The following is a 21,562-nucleotide window of genomic DNA, read 5'->3' as shown; positions in this document are numbered from 1 at the left end:
CACAAGCAATGCATTTTGTTGTCCTCTAATAAACGTCCCTCAATCTTTTTCAAAAGTTCAAAACAATTCTGCAAAGGTGTCCGCTACATAGTGCATACAGCGTCGTAAACGGACCGCTCTATACACTGGGTGATTGTCCAGCCGAGGATATTGGTGCGAAGGCGATTCTTTAGGGGCTATTTGCCATATTTATAGCCGAAACGAGGCGCGCTGCGTTGGCTCTAATAATGAGAAAACTGCCTGCCGGTTGCACAACTTCACCCTCGCGGCAAAATTAGCCATTTAAAAGGGATTAACTACATGTACAGAAGCGGCAGGACAGGTTATAACGACTCCCTGGAAAAGCGGCCCCGTGCGCATGGACTAATGGGGCGTCAGTAAAAATGTCTCCCACTAATTAGGATGGTTTGATGAAAGACCCTGTTCCAATTTCCCGTAAAATACAGTTGCCTTCTTTCTGAACGGACTCCCCAGAGCTGCTTGGTTGCCTGCCGTGTATAGTGCTAGACGCGCCTGACACCGTTCATTAAACTGGAGGATTAGTATCGGCGTTACTCTATTATTGGGCGACTAATTCATGCATTAAAGATGTCAGTGGCGAGCGAGCCGGTCTAATGTGGAGGTCCTCATATTCAAGGAAAATACTACCTGCGAGAGCACGGGGACTCGTCGTGAAACACAACAAAATAACGCACACTTATGTCATGTCGCGCGACTTTTTACTGCGCTTACTTGTCACGGATAAACTACCGTTTAGTGATCAATATATTATTAAAACTAGCAATCGTCGAAAATATTGGTAGATAGCGTGCAAATATGTAAACATAACTATGTGTTATGTAACTGTAGCAGAAGAGCTGCGCAACGACTGTTGTTTTTTTGCAGTACGTGTTCAGTACACTTTCCTACAACGTTTCTCTCTTTTCTTGTTTCTTTTTTTGTGCGTGCTTTAAGTACCCACTCTCTGACTATCAATAAAAGCTGAACAGTCAACCTGGAGCAACTTGCAGCGGCCAATGTTGGAAGGATGGAGTACTATGGTGAAGGAAAAGTCGAGCTGTTTGTTAGTAATAATCCCCAATCTCCGAGTATTTCAAAAGACGTGTCAGCATGTAGCATTCTTGGCAGCACAACCGTTTCATACCGTAAAAGAAACTGCGAGTTAGCATGGCTAGGCAACAACGATAACACAATAAGCACCGTTGCTACGAATCTATATATTCAACCGCGAGAACAAGCGGCAGTACAGGAAGAGAGCGTCGACCGAACTGTTTACAGCGTATCAGACAGGACAGAATCCCCGTAAGTTCGTTGGACAAATAAACGTGGGGACAATTTTCACCAAGGGCTCGCCTGCAGCGTGCATTTCCCAAGGTGTCCGTTACGTAAACCTTTTCTTGTCCGAGGGGAGAGAGTGGTTGTAAGCATGCTAGTATAGAGGTCCCCTTCACCACGCCTTCGAATTTTCATTTTATTTATCCGCAGCCTGTAATTATGGTGTATCTCTCTATATACGACCACGAATTTCGTTTGTTTTGTTTATGTTTTGTCGCCCCATGTCATAGTCACGATTTATTTGTTGTTGTTGTTTATAGAAGGCATCCTGTCGTACTCAATACCACAAGGCGAAAGGCGTGGGAGCGACATCGACCTTTCGGATGCTACGTATGACGGCGTAAAAGACGACAGTTACCTCCAAGGAGGACTAGGACAACTCACCGATGGCGTCGCAGGACACGACAACTTCAAGCTGGATATCTCAGGATATGGAAAAGGTACGGCCCTGCGGGTGTTCAGAAGTTCTGTCGGTACTGAAGTGGTTGGGACATTTCACATTACCGTCGGACATGCGTACGAGGAGAACTGTGTGACTTTCTCCGATGAGTATTACAGTAGGCATAGTGAAGTTGATTGTTCCAAAGTAGAAACAATAGCATCTGCCATGGAATTCTTGTGTGTGTGTTGTCCGTGCGTGCAAATATGCAGTGTAGGAGATATGTTGGTAAGAAAATGGGTAGTATAGCAAATATTTGAACATTTCATATTTGTTTCCTAATTTGGAATACGGTATCAAAAGCTATCTTATTTTCGGCCGTCATTTCGACATATCTTTCAGTCGTTGTTTAGTGAACAGTTGCGAACACTTTTATCACGTACGGCTAACGGTCTCGAAATTTGGGCATCTATGCGAGCTTTCACTCCCGAGAAAAGTTAATGGTAACAGCACAGATTTACGGCATTTATGACGTAAACACGTATGATCAGACTGGAGCACCGGTTTCCTTCGGATTGAAGTCCTAATAAAGTCCACAGCGTCTACTGAAATTCTGTAACTTTATCGGTCTTAGAATTATCCGAATGAATTACTAACGTTCCACTTTGCTGCGACCTTCCATATCACGGAGATCAGGTACCGACGTGGTCTTCGTAGGCTATAGGCAATAACCTCCACACAAACCCTTGCTATGAAATGGATATGTGATTACATGTGACGGAACTTTGTGAAACTTCAGTAATCTATTTCTAACGCAGGCTACGAATGGGTCGGCTGGCGAAACGACTCTCTTCATGCACAGCCCTTCGAAATGATCTTCGAGTTCGACACCGTTCGCAATTTCTCCGCTGCTTTTCTTCACTGCAACAACATGCACACGCGGGACGTGCAGTTGTTCCGCTCAGCGCGCCTCTCCTTCAGCGTAGCTGGCAAGTACTATTTGGGCGAGCCGCAGAACTTCAACCTTATGCCCAACCTCTTCAACGAGAAAGCCAGAAACGTTACCATTCGTCTTCATCATCACATTGGCCGGTTCGTCAAAGTGCAGCTGGAATTCGCTGCTAAGTGGCTTTTGCTGAGTGAAGTTTCCTTTGAATCCAGTAAGTGTACCCGGATTCTTGTAGATACAGAACGTCAAGCGAGCTGGTGTCTGTGGAAACGCCTGGAAATGGAGGAACGCGTATGCATTAGTACATAGCATCGCATGAAATGCTGGCACACTGACGTGTGTCGATTGTGTCTGTAAAGCGTGCTTCGCCTGCACAACACGCTAGCAGTGCAGTGAAACCAACGCACTGAAGGAATCGGACCTGATTTTTGTGCCCGTTCGCGTCTCGTGTATTCGTTATGATTCTTCAAAAAGGAAAACTATCGACACATATTCATAACCGATGAACACATTGCGCATAATATTTGCTATTTTTCCCTCGCGTAATGACCACCGTCGTTTGACCACCAAGTAGTGCGACGGACATCGCAGATTCTAGCACTAGACACAGTAGTCTTTACATTGAATTCTGAAAGGTCCTGTTCACTTCCCCTTTAACGACATGTCAGTCGCACTCGCAAGAAAAACAAAAAAAAAAAACGCGAAAAATAAATGCAATTATTGCGACGCATCAAACCGACTTCCTCTATTCCCTTCGAAAACTCCATCACCGTTTGAGCATGTCTGCAACAGTCCTCAAAACTCACGCTATTCAAAAATGAAAAAGTTATGGCTTCAGCGAGCAAACGCATACGCTTGCGGAACGAGCCTCATGAAACAATTTCTTGAAAGAAAAAAAAATGAAATAAAGGACGCCTTTTGAAGAGAAACAAAAAGAAATATGATTAATGACGCTGAAGCGGCTGTTTTTCCCGTCCCCGTGAGGCCAAATCGATTGGCCCAGGTAGCGTATCTACCTCGTTGCAGACACGGGCCTGATGTGCGGGGCTCGCAGGGGTCGAATGCTGCGAACGAGGTGTCGAAACAGCGCTCTCGGTCCGCCAGCCACGCCGACGCTGCACCCTCCCGATCAATGTGCTGCCGCCAGGTAATTGTTGACGCTCGCGCGTGCGAGTCACGCTCGCGGTATGATACGCTGGGGCTGCGTTTCGTCCTTGCACGGAAATTCGCTCTCTACCCTGATATCATCGCATCGTCCTCCTCGTGCATAAAAACAGCTTACGCTGGGTATAGGAGTGCGACACATACGCATAGTTTTTTTCTCGCTGCGCAGGTGTGTGCGGACAAACGCGCGAAAGCGCCAGTAATTTGTACATCTCCGGTCAACCTTAATAATAACACTGGAAAAAATGTGGTCTCGTTCCCGAGCGCGATTACGGCAACCCTTGGGGCCATGAGGAAATCTTAAATCCCCATTACCCATACCCATTACCCATAAACCTATATGGGTTTATGGGTACCTGTAAAAGAAAGCGTCTGTAGTTACTGCTCGAATAAAATCGTGTCCCACTCGATGTTCGAAATATCTTAGGATCAGCATGGCTGTCAATATTGCTAATTGACGTTGATATGCATAGAAAGCATGGATGGCTAGGAAGGCTGTGATAAAGTCTACATTCGGGAAGCTGTTGCACTGTAGCGAAATGTCAGAGACTCAGAAACGTGAATTTGACACATTTCCTGTTATGATGTTTCCATTGGCATATTCACTTAAGTAGATCCGACTGTTTCCATGTTTCTCTTTGCGGGGAATGGGGGCTCCTAACGGACTGGAGACTAAGTCCTGAAAGAGGTTTGCCAGCAATGTTGAAATGTCGTTGGCAAGGGAGTGGTTTCGCAGTGTGCAGCAGGTGTTCTCGATGCGGTGTGGTGACGACTCGCGTCGCAGAAATAGGCATGGTGCATCAATCTTACAGAAATAGACGAGCATAAGGGCTGCCTCTAAAAAGGACATCGAACCCGAGGACAGTTTATTAATAAACGAGTATACGAAACTTGCAGATCATATCGCCTGACGTCGCACTCTTTCGGATTTTTCGTCAAATATGACGCGATATCTTCTACAAGTGCAACTTTCTCTGTTTTTATCACAGCTAAGCTTCAACTCCGCTCTCTTTTTCCATTGCGCTGGAGTGATGTATTGCGTGAATGACACATTTATGGGATAGCAGTCGACTCCCACTTGTCCTAAAAAATATGTCGAGAAGTGTTCGCGAATTTCAGTTTAAACATGCGAAAGATGCTTATACTCATGTTCAACGTAAGAACGGCACAAAATGTAGTTCGTCAACCCTAACAGAGTTACTCCGCCGGAGAAATTATACTGCAGCGCCACCAAGTGCCGCCTATAGTTTCGGCGTCGCGGCGTCGGCGCATTCCTTACCACGTTGTAGAGTGATGCAGCTAGCTACTGCAGCCAACAGGTACGAGCGCAGGGCGGAACTTAAACGTGCAGTTCTTATATAGATTGAACACGACTACGTACTCGTCGTCGTCCGCGAGGGACGTTCAACCCACAAAATGAATCGACGGCCCGACCGACTACTACAGCAACGCTCATGATCATAGTTCTCTCGCGACATAAAGCTACCAATTATCATTATAACTTTGATAACAGCTTTAATTTTCTTCCAGCACCCGCTGTTGGTAATTTCACGGAAGAAGAGCCACCAGTCGCCCCACCCATAGGTGAGAGGCATACCCTTGACCAAACTTCGTCTGTGATTGTTCCGACCGCCGATCAGTCTAACGCATCCTCTTTTGATCTTCCCCGCAGTGAGCACCGCGATGAGCGAGGACCCCATGTCGAAGCAATACGTCGGTCTAGTCATTGGGGTCCTAGCCGCCGTGATCTTACTTCTTATCCTCATCATATTTATCATCACCGCGCGAAATAAGCGAAGGAAGCACTCCACCCCCCATGCCATTCTCAAGCCACTTGACAGTCGAGTCACCATCAACATGAAGGTATGTTGCATTCACGGACGTTTCTCAAGATACAACGAAAGATGTGATGCTAACATTCGCTTCTCTGCCAGGACCTGGCCTTGGCGTACTCACCCCAGTACGTCGCGCGTGAGGCAAATGGCAACTTGTACGGCCAAGTCTCCTTGGAAGAGCCTGACCCTGACAAGCTTCTCTACCACGAACCGCAGGATTTCAAGCCTATTTATCCTGGAACATATAGTAACGGTAATCACGTTTTACGGATGGCTACGATGCTTTAGCCTACGCTATTGCGAACGCACTTTCCTATGGAGAGCGAATACTGAAAGCGCCCTGTATCCTTAGCGGAGTCAACAACGTCGCGGGAATACGCTGTGCCAGACGTGACAAAGAGTCCCATCCTGAGCTCGCACAAGTCTTCGCCGTTCATGCAGCCCAAGGGGTCATCGGTGCCCGCTTCGGAACAGTACTATGCCGCGACGGACGTCGTGGCCACAGTGCCAAGCATCCAGGGCGTGAGCGGCAATACTGTGTATGCCGTGCCCAGTATCGATCTTGCTGCTGGCGAAGAAGTCCGAGAAGTACCTCGGCATAGGATTCGCTTCATTGAGAAACTCGGCGAAGGGCAATTTGGCGAGGTATGGCTTTACACAGCTTCTTGCGTTTCACAGAGCTCAAGAGTACGAGGGTGGACCAAAAGAGAGGAGCGACGACTCATAGAGACAAGCGTTCGCTTTGTCATTATGTTGTCCCTCTTGTCTTTTTTCCAACGACGCTTTAGTTGTACTCATGAAAGCAAGAGCACTCGTGTCGCAGAGGATAACTGAATCAATGGATTCAGTAATAGGATACCATTGATATGTTATCTTAAAGTTTTGAGTATCGTTGTTTTTGCTCAAATACAGGGGAAAGTAAATCGGGTTTCTTAAAACATATACACGCAGCGATATCTGATAACACTAGATTATATAGTCATTCCTAGATGAGATAGTTATCACAGACTTTCATCGAAATTCCTCTCATGTCAGCCATCACCAGATCTGCCTGGGTATTCACTGCAGGAACCAAGTAGCATGCAGCAATAGGGACATCTCTTGGCCGTTACGATTAAGTGGTGTTGTGACTGTACTAGTAGAACCTGCAGTGCACTAGCTTTACTCCAGGCACCTGATGAGTAGCAAATTGTCGTGAGGAAAATATCCCTAGAACATCGCATGAATTTATTCGAGTGCTCGTTTACCTGAATTTCATTTACTCGTACACTGTCCCTTTTATTGCTTTTCCGATTCTTTTTCTTTCACTTCATTTAATATGAACACGGAGCAGTGCACCGCACATCCTAACAAAGCACGCCAGCAACTAACTTTCGCGAACGCACGTGTGGCACGTAGGTGCACCTCTGCGAAGCCGAGGGAATCCCCGAGCTGGTGGACGTACCAGTCAGCTTCGGCACCAAAACACTCGTGGCTGTGAAGACGCTAAGGAAGAACGCTACGGAACAGGCCAGAGCGGACTTCCTAAAGGAGGTCAAAATACTGTCCAAGCTCCGGGATCCCAACATAGTGCACGTGCTGGGAGTCTGCACCCGAGACGAGCCGCTCACCATGATCGTGGAGTACATGGAGAATGGTGACCTGCATCAGTTCCTTCAGCACCATCTGCCAGACACGTTCGCACCACCCATCGCCAACAACGTGCTTAGGTAGAGCATGCTCTGCTGCTTGGCATGCTGCTGCTGTCCTCCTAGCATGGTTTTCCTTTCACTCTTCGCCATGGCGCAGCTGCATGTTACAGAATGGTGCATCTGCACCCATAAGGACCGTGTCCACTGTTTAATCAGGATTCGCGAAGCTTCTCAATACGATGTAATAACTTTGAAACCGGCCTTCTCCTTGTATGCAAGCTAGCAGATGTATATGTACTACCTGGTATGACAGAAAGCATCACTGGGTCCCGATCTAACATAAGGTATACCAGGGCTACTTGACCTGACCTACTTGCGTTTAACCATTATACTGTCGTCTGGCTGATTATTTACCGTCCTGTTGCTCCGCTATTAGAGATGATAGACACAAATATTTGTACTGATGCGGATAATAATCGTCTTTCAGCTACGGCAGCCTGATCTTCATGGCCACACAGATCGCGTCAGGCATGAAGTACCTGGAGTCCCTCAACTTCGTGCATCGCGACCTGTCGACGCGGAACTGCCTGGTCGGCAACGCGTACACTATCAAGATCGCAGACTTCGGCATGAGCCGGCAACTGTACGCGGCCGACTACTACCGCATTGAAGGTCGTGCCATGCTGCCTATCCGGTGGATGGCTTGGGAAAGCGTCCTTCTGGTAGGTGCCTCAACAGATTTTGCAAGAGTAAACAAAACTTTCACGTCATTCATACTTACGTCACTTACACGTCATTGTAGGGCAAATTCACGACGAAGAGCGACGTCTGGGCATTCGCTGTGACCCTGTGGGAAATACTGACGTTTGCGCGACAGCAGCCATACGCGTCCCTCACGGACGAAGAAGTCATCGAGAACGTCGGTCACTTCTACCACGGCGATGAACTGCAGACATACTTGCCTCAGCCACCCAATTGCCCCCGCGAGATCTACGACCTAATGCGAGAGTGCTGGCAGCGCAACGACACCGAGAGGCCGAACTTTAGGGAGATCCATTTGTTCCTCCAGAGGAAGAACCTGGGTTACTCTCCAGAGTCCTGAGCCGTGTAGCTCGGATGGCGTAGAAGTGCGAAGAGAAGATCGCGAAGAACCCCCGAAACCCTTATATCCTTGCTCCTGACTTCTAAAGGAGGTTTGGGGCTGGCTGCTACATCTCCTTTCTCACCAAACCGCTGGCCCGTGTTTGCATGAAAGTGGATGTGAGTGAGCGACATCACCGTGAACTTTAGTTAATTTATGAAACCTCGAAGCCTTCTTGACTTTGTCTCGTTTGACAAGATTACTGTGGTACGATAGATCGCCTCCTCTAGAGCGCATGACTCATCACATGAAAAAAAAAAAAAACAATGTAAGCAGGTCATATTGTATTGACCACTTCTGTGCTGAAACTATTTTGTGGCATTATGTTCCTGGCGTGGTACCCTTGAAATCACGACGAACATTTCATCAGCTAACGGCAGATATCCATGCTGAACTGACAAATGCCAGTGCTAGTTCGAAGAAAATGTTCTTCGTCACATGCAGTTCATCTCTGAGGAAATAGATGCACAGACTTTTTGTTTGTTTTTTCTGTACATAAAGAAACTTGAGACACTGAGCAAAGTGGTGCTGCAAATTTAGTGAAAAATGTGTTCCTGCAACATGTGGTTGCAGAAGTGCTTAACTGTGCCATTACTTCCTACGAGAAATTTATTATAGCAGTGCACCACATGGAAGTATATCGCACCCCCCCCCCTCCCCACAACCTTTGTAAATACAATAAGCCAAAGTAAAATGCAAATATATAAAATGCATGACCATGTATAAATACACATACAGTTCGTAGTATTTCTGGTGGATTTTTGGTGTACCTAGATATGCCTCAGACGTCTGTATAGCTATCAGTACAGAGGACACACAAAAACTCTGAGTTACAATATATTTAAATTGTCATTCTTTCGTGACACTCGCCCACTGGTGTGTCTCCGCATGTGTTCCGGCACCAGTGTAGCGAGTGCAAGACCGCGTGTGCAAATTTGTTCCCTTTTCTACAGCGCTCGAACAACTTCCTCTTGGCGTCATTCATATAAAAGACGTATTTTTCAAGGATCTACCGTCTCCCTTGTGCGATGTGTGATTTCGTTTCTGTGTGACAAGAGAAAAAAAAAAAATATGTGCTCAAGCTGACAATAGCAGTGGCAGTTGAAAGGGTGGACATCGTTGCAATATAACTGTCTTTGTAGTGTTCGACTCGCACAGTTCGGGATCTTGTAAAGGCAACGTTTTTCAGTTCTTTCTTCTGGGGTCAGTCGTGGTAGATGTCGTGAAGTAAAGAGGGTTTCCCTCTCTTAGCTACAAAATTGTTAACCATTACATAATCAACATAACTTAAAAACTTGAAATTTGTGAGGGGCACATAAAAATCAGGTCCTCATGTGTAAATACATGTAAAATACATGGAACTTACTAGTTCCACAGAAATTTGCACACATTTGCTGTAACTTAAGCATTCAGAGCTACATTTGAGGACAAAATCACAAGAGCAATAGATAACGGGCATGCTCACGCAATTACTCAGAATGACTAGGATAAAGCAGCATCTCCTGGGCAGTTTCCCCCTTTCCACAGCATGCCTTTTAGGCATGAAACGTGTTTACGGCAATATACTCAGTATAAAATGCACAAACTTTGCATATATGGTGCAAATCAAAGCCTTTAAGTGGCGTTTTGCCTTGAGAAAGAAACGATCCCCTGCGTACACCTATCTTGTATATACCACATGCTGGTCAATGAAAAGTGTAGATTCAGGGACCACGCTGACCAGTACAGATACACAAGGTATATAAGGGGCCTTGTGTGAGAGCAAACCGATGCAGCCGTGTGTACGGTGAAGATATGCAGATGTGCGTAGTGTCTGAATGTGGAACCTTCTGTGATAATGTGTTCTCCTAAAATGTCTACGGCATCTATTCTCAGTCTGAAAATCGCTTCTGTACAGTGTGGAGAATGGTAAGTCAAGAGGAGAGACTATAGGAAACAGTAGATGCAAGTAGCAAGAGTGAAAGGGAGGGAGATACGCAGAATACCACAAGCTCTGGGAGGCACTCAAATTATGAAATACTCATCTATCTGCTTTCCGTTTCATGTGTTCTGCCGCACTATGTGTGCGTCATGTTTGAAGCGCATGTCATCTGGTGTGAGGTGCAAAAAAAGAAAGAGTACAAGAGTCTGTGTGAACAGACATTATAATGAGCAGCAAATTTATGGCATAATCCTTCTGTTTCCTCTAAAACAAGTGAACAATCCATTGCTAAATAAAGAACACACACCACAGTATTTCCTTCTAGTGTTCCTTCCACTCTCTGTGTCGTAAAAACAGAATTCATCTTCAGTTGCACATGTCCTGCATGGGTCATCAACGTGAGCCTGCAGAATTTTGAACGTCAACGTGTGAGAATATAGCAATGTGGGGTTTGGATGGGCGAAAGAAGGAAGTCACTGAAAAGGTTAGCCAGCTGTGTTGTGTTGTCCTTTCTTCCATGTTCCAGCCTCAGAACATCAATTTCCATTGGCTAGATGGTTTGGATTGGGGAGAACAAGTAGGAAAAAGCTCTTTTACTTTCAACAAGAAAAATCTGAGCGCCTCTACCAGGTTTTCTATTCTCAGTGTTTGAAGGCTGAGTTCAATTATCAAGGTTAATACTCACTTCGAATAACTTTCGACATTCATTCATTTCGGTAATACCCATTTTCGAAACAGCCATCAACCGTCGTCACCATTGTCCTGGCTCCTATCAGATGATCCTTCTCGAGGTTACTAGGAAGATTCCAGGGAAAAGGCACCAGCGGCATGATCGAGCGGATTAAGGCGTCCCGGTCGTTGGTGGTAGCCAAGGTCGTGCTGAAGACTGGGAGGTGGTGGGTTCGAATCCTACCACCAGCTGTGCTGTCTGAGGTTTTCCCTGAGTTTTCCGAAGACTTTCCAGACGAATGTCGGCACAGTTCCCCCTGAAGTCGGCCCAGGACGCATACTAACCCCCATGTCCCCCACTCCTTTCTGCTGTCCTTTCTTTCTCCATCTGGCCCCATGGACTTAACACGGTTTAAGGGAAAAGGCAGTGAGCACGTGTGCGAACCTAAAGATAAAAAAAGGGAGGGGGGTGAAAGGTACGTGCCGCGTCGGTGATCCAGATCGTTATCAGAATATCTATTTTATCATGTTGGCCAAGTATGAACCCGTTATGAATCCTCCACAGAAGATTGGTTGACACGGCTTGATGGGAGAGGATATGCTGCGATAAACCAAACCGACCCGTTTCTGTTTCGTTCATGTATCCGCAGCTAGTGAGACGAAAAGAAGGGCCCTTCCTAGCCGCCTTATATGCAGTTGTCATGCCGCCCTGTGATAGGTCCACGTGTGTTAGTTGTCTGTGCCCACAAGACAGCCAAATAAGATACTTGTTATCGTGTTCTGTTTGCAGTCTGCACAGACAAACCCGTATCCCCATGTCAGGGGAGAGGGACAAGAACGAGATAATCGTTGCAGGTTGAACGGTGCATGCGCTTCCGCAGGGCAGAAGGAATACTGTACGAGCCGTCGATAAACGTGTCATTGCAATTTCTGTATTGCTCAGACAGATTCACAAGAGCGTCTGGGAGGCTGCCATTCAATCTGGCGCAGACAGGTTCATATGGTGAGTACGGTGCCACACTGCCAGTGGACCATTGTGAAGCGTAGATAGTCACGAAGACTTTTCGTGTCTCCACGCACTGCGTGATCAGGTGAGAGCTGATAGAAACGCGCAAGAGGTGCTCTGTATTCTGTAACTTTCCTGCGTACCTTTGCTGTCACATCGCACTTCGTCGACCTCTGCGGAGCGGAGCTACAACAACAACTTTATTTTGAGACAAGGGAAAAAGGGAAACGAAGCGGAGCTCCGGAGCGGAGCTGTATCCCATTGCTATTTCCATTGCTACTTCCCTCCTCGCTCCTGGGTGGTGCACACTGACTCAAAATGAGCCACATCAGCGAGAGAACGGCTTAATAGCGGTTGACGATACCGCTGTCTTTTAAAAATGCGCAGAGGGCTTTCATTACTTTCACTTGTTGCTGTTTGCAGCGCCAGTAACCAAATAGTTTGCAGAAGCTGAAAGGTCCAGAGACAAGCTTATCGAGCACAGCCTGAAGTCGTTCTCTGTGAGTCTCGTAGGATGGACACTGCATGATTATGTGAAGTGTGTCTTCCGGAGTGTTCCATGTGCGGCATAACGAAGTTGATATGAGTTTCATTCTGTAGAGTGTTGTCCGTGAATAAAGTTGATCGACCTAGGCGGATTCTGTGGATGACTGTTTGCAGAGGTCTCTACAGGCTTCTTGGGACGATAGTTGTCAAATTGGGATCGATGAAGGAGAGATAATCAGTAGATCGGAGGGATGACTTCCATCGTACTTTTGGTGATGGCTTCTAAGAAGGACTTTGAATCTGTGCAGATGAGCCAAGTTTTCGGGTGAGATCCCTCGGAAGCTTTTGGTTTTCGATTATGGGTATCCGTCGCCCACTTACTTGCCATGTAGTCTATAGGATGCGCGTGTTTGTGTAGTGTGCGCTTTTGCTGGTGTGCTCCTTGTACTACTTATACCCCTCTCCTTTAGCATCCCCAAGGGCTAACTGTAACAATAAACAAGCAAAGACTGCAGATGAGCGTACTATCACTTTACGCACGATTTATTGAACCTTGCTACTGTTGACAAGGTTGACATAATGCAGCAGTATCGACAAGGGGCAAACACGAACACACATGCAGGCTGCAAATTCGCAACTGAAGATTTATTTGACACAACGTGTTTGTCCCTTGTCGATACCGCTGCATTATGCCAACCTTGTCAAGATACCAACTATACTTCAATCTTCTACCTTCTTGCCACTGTTCGTTTTGTCTTGTGGCAAAGAAATATTGACTTGAGGTACCTTGATTTCAGAGAAACTAGCCATGCCACGCATCATGGACACTCTGCTGCTCTTCCCTCTCAAAGACACCACCACGTTTCTGTTGTTCTATTTGTGCTTTTCTGCGACCACGGCTGTATCAAGCAAATCACCTCACATCATCTTCATCCTGGCGGACGATCTCGTAAGCTTCGGCATCTGCTCTTCTTTTATTTATTTATTTATTTTTTGTCACGCCTTATGCCAGAATATGTAAAACGCTACTTTCCTTTCCGACCCCTATTTTCCCTTCGAAAGCGAAGCCTCCCGCACGATTTCAAACAATTCTACCCTTTCGGGCTTCCGTTCGCAAGCAGGAAAGGGTAGCCGTTGGATGGGCCTACACCATCCCTTGCAACTTTGGCTATCTCCAACACCCCTTCACTCTTGTCTTCTGGCATGCCCTTGTAGCTTCTGAGTTGAGTTGAGTTGGGTTGATAAGTAAAAAACGGAGAAAAAATAGGCACTCATTATGAGAGCCGGCTAATCCAGATCACTTAGAAAAACAAAAATGCCGAACTATAATAAGAACACCGACACTCAGTCAGTCACTCACGGATTCTGATCGGATCAGATCGGACCGGACCGCTTTCTTATCCGCCGTTGCCACATTTGGCAGAATACACATTAGCCACACCGGTGCCCCCAGTGGTTTACCCAGAATATCGCCGTTCTGGGGGAGGTGGGGGGGGGGGCTCTGCAAGGGAGTGTATTTACATGCTTTTGACGAAATATTGTGCAATCTCACAAAAATTTAGGGTGTCTCCTCCAGATTTAGGGGGTGTAGGGGGTCTAGATAAATCACTGGGTGTCTCTACCCCCGACAGGGGGGTGTACACTTCCCCTAGGTTTTTGCAACACCCCCTCTGAAATTTCTGACATTGCCCAGTACAGTTCGGCTACCAATGGACCTTTTCCACAATGGCCTATGCGCATGATCCTGAGGCGCCGAAGAGGGTTATCTCCGTCTTCACTGCGAATGGCGCAGTATGGAGAACGACAGAAGTGGGGACCAGGGGGAGACCGCACGAACGGCGCGAGCTTCTCGGTCCCACTCCGGACCGGCTGTGGTCCTTCGTGCTACCCACTTGGATTTCTTTTGACGCCAGTCGCAGGAGCCCTCCACGGATGAGAGGGCGGTCCTAATTGTAGGACTTAAGTTGTCACTGACTATAGTTTCCTTTCGTTAGCAAAGCATAATCCGTGTTCAAAATTGTCCCTAAAGAAGGTGACATGATAGCGGCATAGCTTTGAGTTCCGAAGAAGTGCAACGCATGCGGAAGGAAGGGAAGTCACATTAAAAAATTTGGGGCCTGGTCGCTGTTTTGCCGCAGAGGTACGCGTCCTGTCGTTGCAGGGCTGGAACGATGTGAGCTACCATGGATGCCCACAAATCCCAACTGGTAATATTGATGCCATGGCCTGGAACGGGCTACGACTCACGCAGTACTACACGCAACCCATATGTTCACCTTCAAGGGCTGCCCTGATGACAGGGCGCTATCCCATTCGTACAGGTACGTTCAATTGCGATACACTGTATTTAATCGCGTGTCAAACGCGATAACAATGTTACCTATACACCACAGGAATGCAGCACTTCGTGCTGGACAACAGAGAGGAAAGAGGGCTACCGCTGGACCAAAAGCTCCTGCCCGAATGGCTGGCCGAGCTCGGGTACACAAATTACTTGGTTGGCAAGGTAAGGTAATGCGACAAAGCTTCATCTAAACTGAAGGGAAAGGTGGCTCCCTGACGTCGTTGAAATAAGTCTGCCTGTCTGTCAGTCTGGTATGGAGCACTTGTCTCCAAATAACTCTCCTGCGAGCCCTTGCTACCTTGATCTAGACGTGTCTGGTATAGGGTCATTCGTATTTTGTCGTGACAGCCGACAGCATAGCTCCACGTACGGGGAGGAGTAACCGGAGAATCTTCTCACCTCCTTATGTGACGTCATCTTCGCGTATTATCTGCAAAGAACGGGGTCAGACGCCTAATGGAACGCCCACAGTTCCTAGCCCTGACGTCGCACATACGCCTTTCTGCGCGCGAATTTCAAATCGGGTGAATTCCCATAATTTATAATGGGGGGGGGGGGGGGGGGTTAGGTTACCGTGGGCTTTCAACGTTTCCTGTTATGAATTCGGTTTTCGTAACGCGGAGACGGTAAGAGCAAACGCAGTACGTAAACGGAACGGAAGGAGTTGAGCAACTTCAAATTTCACGACGCAAGCACCACAAACTGACCTGACTGAGTGGCTCACCATATCCCTGGTCCAGTAGTTTGATGTAACTTAAAATTTCCTAATAAACTTTGTCGACAACTGGCTTTCAGTAACATCATCTGTATTCCGCTGCAGTGATTTATCCAGACTGCCCCCCCCCCCTCAAACATTTGGAGACAGGACCTAGGCGAGCTATCCTTGAACCGTTTGGTCACTCTGTGGAAACACCGCGATGCGTGGTTGGGCTACAGCCACTCCGTGCGATATTTCTATAGGTCACGTTCCTCTCTGCTGTTGTGTCGAATAGGCAGTAGAAGCAGACGAACCATAGAACGACAACCTCGTCCTTTCGATCTGGTGGTATCTGCAAGTTCAGCCGTAGCAGACGGTTTCGCAAAGGCTGCTTGCAGACGCTCCAACGTTTCAGCGAAGTCCGAAAGGAGCTGTACACCTCTTCGACAGTTATGCTTCGTCGTTATGCAAATGCGCAAAATGCCGGGACAGCATCGACAAGATAAGTTTAACACCGAATATACCAAGCATAATGCCAGCGTCAGGCGGTATGCCGTCAAAATCTTTAGATTTCTTCTTTCCACTTTGTGCCCTCTTCCTCTTTCTTCAAGGCAGCAGCTACACCAGATACCGCACTAGCGGACTAAAAAGCTCGCTTGCATTTGATGAGACGTCCAGTGTTTTGTTCCGCGATGGGGACAAAGCTGATCATGTAAGGGGTGGGTTACGCTCATTCGCTAACCACACGTGCATATTACAGTGGCACTTGGGATTCCACAAGGAAGAGTACACACCCACAAGGCGGGGATTCCATCACCATTTTGGATTTTGGGGCTCCCACATTGACTACTACAATCACACCGCGGCGTTCCCCAAAGCGGTAATGCTATATTCAAGTGGTTATCTGTATAACTAAGGTTGAACTCAAAGATCACTCGAGAGTACAGCTGACGCGCTCTTCCTACACAGCCACAACCCTTGAAATTCGACAGTGGAAAGAGTTTGCAAACTATCAACTGGACCACAGGGATGGACTATCGAAGTGGACTTCACATATTATGGAATTACACTGGTCTATACAACACAGACGTCTTCACAAGTGAGGCTGTGCGAATAATTGGAAGCCACCCCGTGGAAAAGGTGAACACCATGCAGTGAACTCGAAAAATACTATTCCTTTCCAATGCGTGCGATCAGGTTTATCCACTGGTGTTCTATTCCAATTAGCCCTTGTTCCTGTGTCTGTCCCACGGAGCACCGCATTCGGGAGATATGCGTGATCCCCTTCAAGTACCTGACTCATACACATCGGGCTTCAAGGACATCGGTCATGAGGAAAGAATTAAGTACGCCGGTAAGCGACTAAAGTCGGCAAACTACCTGAGGTCACTGGAGAGGTCCTGGGGCCTCCCTCGTCTTCAAGACTGTTGCTCAATGTCACTTTGCCACTTGTCTTTCAAATAAGATAACCGTATCCTTTTTTTCCTTCCTTTTGCTTAGGCATGGTCAAGGCACTGGACATCTCAGTTGGAGAAGTATTTCATGCCCTTGATCGCAAAGGGATGCTGGAAAACTCTGTCGTAGCGTTCTCTTCAGACAACGGACCCGATTTAGGAAGAGTGACATCTAACTACGGATCGGCGTGGCCACTGAGAGGACAGAAGGAAACCCCCTGGGAAGGAGGCGTGAAGAGTCCAGCAGTGGTATGGAGTCCCCTCCTGAACACTTCCAGCAGAGCCACGTACGATGGTCTTGTTCACATTACGGACTGGCTTCCAACGTTCTACCACCTTGCTGGTATGTCTTCAATATATATTAGGCGCGCGAGGGAGATCACTAGTGATAGGGCCGTAGGTGAGGTTTGTCCACCATTTAGCATTTTATCATTTACCACTTTTACCAGGTGACCAGCCCATGACCAATCTAGGCAGACCCTCATGAACTGAGCACGTCAAACTTCTACATTCACAGGTGGCAATATCTCGAACTTGGGAAAAATCGATGGCGTCAACAACTGGAACGCTTTCTTGAAACTGGAGCCGCCTCAAAGGACAGAGATCCTGGCTAATATTGACCAGACTGAGGGCTATGCTGCTATCCGTGATGGTAAATTCAAACTGGTCAGGGGCGGTATAAACAATGGCAGATTCGACGACTGGTATCCGATCCTCGGTAATGTTTCCTGGAGTTCGACACAACCTAGAGGCTCTTGCGAGTCTTCTGTGGTAAAGCACGTTCTAACTAGGACCAGCGGACATTCTGTATGTGGATCAGATGCAAGTATCTACGCGACACCCATTCAATGTGGCGTCCGTTGGAGCAACAAAAGCTGCGATGCTACATCATCTCCGTGTTTGTTTGACTTGTCGGTGGATCCTTGCGAGTACAATGACATATCTAAGGAACACGCTGAGGTAAGCCCCATTTGCGACTCCTTGAACATAAAATTTCACGAATCTGTTCCAGGGAAGAGTGTTTTCTAAAAACACGTTCTCTCTATCTCTCTCATTGACACGAAACACTGGCATCGCAGGTCGTTCAAACCCTTATGGCGAAGCTGTCCCGGTACGAGTCGGAGTCTCTGCCTCCTAGAAACCGCGCTCCAGATCCCAGATCAGACCCAGTTCATCATGATGGACTCTGGACAAACTGGGCAGATAGCCCTTCCCTGCAAGAAGTGACGCCGCAGCAATCTTCTACAAACGCGGAGTGGAGTGTCTTTTCATCCGCTACGTTTCTTTCTTGTGCAGTTACGGGTTTCTTTTCCTTTGTCTTTGGTTGATATGCATGGCTGTGGACGAATACTGTACTTGGTGTTTCTTTGACGGTTTCGTAGATTTGTTAGTTAGCTTTTGGGAATAGCAAGCCTACATCATGGCTAACCTTTCCCTTCTCTCTCTTTTTTGCATTAAACGTACCCCCCCCCCCCCGTGGATCAGTAATAAGACTCCGGGTGAATAAGGCACCTAGTTTCTTGATCTGCGTATTTGGAGATTGGTGTTCCAGCTAGTGGGGCTGAGAAACGCGATATAATTGAGGGTCCATAAAAGTTTGCAGACGATCACGGCAGGTGCTGCGATTTTCAGCGGCAGCTGTTAGTGACTTCTGATGACACTGACGGAACGTCTAGCATTGCTGCTAAATGTCGCAGCGCTTTCCGTGGGGGTCTGCAAATTTGTTTGTAAACTGTTTGTGATATGTTTGCAGAAAAATTACTATTGCCCAGAGATAAGGAAGAGACGTACAAAGGACAACAACGCCACTTAGTGGTCATTTTGTCATTTCCTTGTCTCGAGGATTCTAGCTTTTGCCTTTTGCCATTATTATTGTCATCATCATCATCATGCACGACCATCTACCCTGCGTCTTATCCCTCCTTCAAGGTTATTAAAGGGGCCGTGAAATGATTCTCCCGAACTCCGAGTACTCTGCCAGAGACGGTTCTTACGGTCCCCTCAACTGTCATGCACACATCTACTTTTAACCGCATTCAGTGCACCGGGGTCGCAGTTACCACGCAAAAATAGCGGGGCGTGACCGTTAGATACATTTCTTCGACGCTCATGTATAATAACGTGTATAATGCTGCCGTGATTAGGTTGCGTCTCACGTGATTACAAAAAAAAACAACCAAACATCCAGTCCTCTCAGCCAATTGTGGACTACCGCACACCACGCTACGGGACCACGTCTGTGCGTGGTGTCGGTCTGGACAACAAGCCACGCTGTCTTATATTTGTCGCCGAAATGGCGACAAATGGCGAACTATGGGCGAACTATGGGCGAACTGCTGGCGAACTGCGGGCGAGCGAACTATGCCTAAACACACATTGTCTGCGATGGCGGAAGATGCGTCTGAGAATCTTCCCGTAGGCAACAGCTCCCAAAAGGAAGACGAAAAGATAGACCTCACTTGCTTCGGTAACCCATAGCCTGCAAAAGCGATAGGGGAGTATCCCTGTGTTCACACGAGCGACATCCTCACCCAGAATATTCTAGTGGAAGAAAAGGCGAAAACACAGCTCACGGAGCGGAAGTCCCCCCCCCCCCCCCCAGTGTTATCTTGCGCATTCACACGGGGAATATCGGGAGGGGCGTACTGCGCGCTTGACACCGCCAGCGAATTGTCCTATCGTCTGCTACGTAATATCTTGTGGCCATGTCGCAGGATATTCCCCGCGGGTAGCAGCGCACCGTTTCGTAAAAAGACAGCAGGGTGTTAAAAATGACTTCTGTGCTACGTTAATGCGTATTGACCTCCGCGTGCATGAGGCCATGATTGAGACGCCGGATCCACACCTGACGTGCATGGCGTCACACTGCTCGGGTGTAGGAGAAAAGGTCCCCGGAGAAAACGTCCCCAGCAAAGGAGAAAAAGTTCCTTCAAAAGTGCATCACACAAAGATGGCTTCGTGCATGCTCTTTTATTGCTTTGCGCATCTTGGCACAACACAGTTTTCAATACCGTGTACACAGTGCGTTCACTAAAGGGCGAATAATTGTGCACTGAAAGCACCTGAAATATACATGCAACAACAACAATTATATTTTGACGATGAAGCGGGAAGGTTTTCCCAACTATGAACTGAAATCTCTATAAGGTATTGCATATCTATGAATAAGATATCATAAATAAGATATATATATATATATATATAAGATATAATACCTACAAATATATCGCACTGTACTCGCTATGAAATCACCAGCACCCAATACACACAATCTCACATCCTCGTATACTATGGTCATACTGCTCGGGAATCATTCCGTCCCCCACGTCAATCCTATCCTATGCGTGGCATACTCGTTATCTTACTCACGTCGAAAAAAGATGTGTGTTCTGTGGGCTTCGTCTGCCCTCGAAAATAGGACCGACTCACGGGTTTCGGATGTCGCGCGTCCAATGTGATCCACGAATTTTGAGGACGACACATGATTCTCTTTGTGGCAATATCCAATATACCTGGCAGGGCAGTGTCCTTGGTTATGTGGCCGTTGGGACTTGGTTCAGGGTAGAGTCGCTAAATAGGGAGCAGAGTGGCGATACTGAGCCACGCCAGCGAGAGCGCCCGTCATCTTGAGTCCGTCGCGGCCGTGTCTCCTACTCGGGGCATACTAGGCCGAGGGGCACATACTACCATTGTAACCATTCAAAGCCGTCTGAGGCCGATTTGCACTTGGGACTGTGAACCACCCCAATCTTCGACAAGCCACAGATGGGCATGAATACATTTTTTTTAGTATTTAAATACAAAATGCTTTATTGAAAGGGGTGTTTAAATACTCCTCATAAGTACTTTTCAGCATGATTATTTAAATACAAAACATAAATACAGTATTTAAATACAGTAGCTACTATCATAAATACTGTGAGGAAGATCTCATCTGGAATTACAGAAATACCGATGACCATAACAACAAATCAGCAAGGAAAAATAGCGTTTATTGCTAGATTATCGTGGCGATTTTAATATTAGAGGTTTCTCCAAGACATCATCTAGGGTTCGGCGGTACTATCAGATTCGCAAACGAGAGGAGAGTCTCCACAGGTGCCGACGAACAAATGATTGTATTAAATTTGACTAACATGCTTCGTACAACAAGGTAATTGGGTAGACGTGACCGTTGTCCGCAACAACAGTGAAAAACCTATCTAAAATGGTTTGTTGCATGCACATGCTATATGCTATGCAAACACTGCATAACTGTGCCGCAAACTCTCCCTTCTTCCCGAAAGGTCAAATGCAGGGTAACTTTAAGGTATCGGTCAGTATATTCTGTATCTAGGAGTATTTATAAAGTATTTACAGGAATAAATACCCGAAAATTGGTATCCCGTATCCCCGTGTCAGGGGAGAGCGACAAGAACGAGATAATCGTTGCGGCTTTAACGGTGCATGCGCTTCCGCAGAGCAGAAGGAATACAGTACGAGCCGCCGATAAACGTGTCATTGCAATTTCTGTATTGCTCAGACGGAGTCACAAGAGTATCTGGGAAGCTG

General features: G+C 47.0%; 2 protein-coding genes across 15 annotated transcripts in view; both read left to right on the top strand.

Moving 5' to 3' along the window:
- LOC135368658 (discoidin domain-containing receptor 2-like) overlaps positions 1 to 10,669 on the top strand; it is a 363,200-nt gene extending 352,531 nt beyond the window's left edge. For all 13 annotated transcript variants that reach the window (XM_064602081.1, XM_064602079.1, XM_064602083.1 and 10 more), the window contains 9 exons: positions 1,596 to 1,775; positions 2,533 to 2,874; positions 5,358 to 5,411; positions 5,500 to 5,690; positions 5,762 to 5,915; positions 6,015 to 6,307; positions 7,061 to 7,371; positions 7,781 to 8,015; positions 8,096 to 10,669. In XM_064602081.1, coding sequence (XP_064458151.1) covers positions 1,596 to 1,775; positions 2,533 to 2,874; positions 5,358 to 5,411; positions 5,500 to 5,690; positions 5,762 to 5,915; positions 6,015 to 6,307; positions 7,061 to 7,371; positions 7,781 to 8,015; positions 8,096 to 8,395 — 2,060 coding nt within the window. In that variant the 3' untranslated portion in view covers positions 8,396 to 10,669. The remainder of the gene's footprint in view (positions 1 to 1,595; positions 1,776 to 2,532; positions 2,875 to 5,357; positions 5,412 to 5,499; positions 5,691 to 5,761; positions 5,916 to 6,014; positions 6,308 to 7,060; positions 7,372 to 7,780; positions 8,016 to 8,095) is intronic.
- A 1,112-nt stretch (positions 10,670 to 11,781) lies between these two features.
- On the top strand, positions 11,782 to 18,366 carry LOC135368656 (arylsulfatase B-like). Of its 2 annotated transcripts, none has more exons than XM_064602076.1 (10): positions 11,782 to 12,027; positions 13,314 to 13,465; positions 14,678 to 14,837; positions 14,910 to 15,022; positions 16,318 to 16,437; positions 16,527 to 16,697; positions 16,785 to 16,911; positions 17,058 to 17,354; positions 17,529 to 17,971; positions 18,091 to 18,366. In XM_064602076.1, exons 1-10 carry the CDS (start codon positions 11,892 to 11,894, stop codon positions 18,337 to 18,339), a joined length of 1,968 nt encoding a protein of 655 aa, XP_064458146.1. In that variant the 5' UTR covers positions 11,782 to 11,891; the 3' UTR covers positions 18,340 to 18,366. The 2 variants fall into 2 exon arrangements, with proteins under 2 accessions (XP_064458146.1, XP_064458147.1); XM_064602077.1 differs by lacking the exon at positions 11,782 to 12,027 and adding an exon at positions 12,032 to 12,115.
- The last annotated feature ends 3,196 nt before the right edge of the window (positions 18,367 to 21,562 follow it).

Source organism: Ornithodoros turicata, chromosome 9 (assembly GCF_037126465.1).
Source record: "Ornithodoros turicata isolate Travis chromosome 9, ASM3712646v1, whole genome shotgun sequence".
NCBI lineage: Eukaryota > Metazoa > Arthropoda > Arachnida > Ixodida > Argasidae > Ornithodoros > Ornithodoros turicata.
Note: the sequence above shows the minus strand (reverse complement) of the source record. Positions and strands in the feature narration are given on the sequence as shown.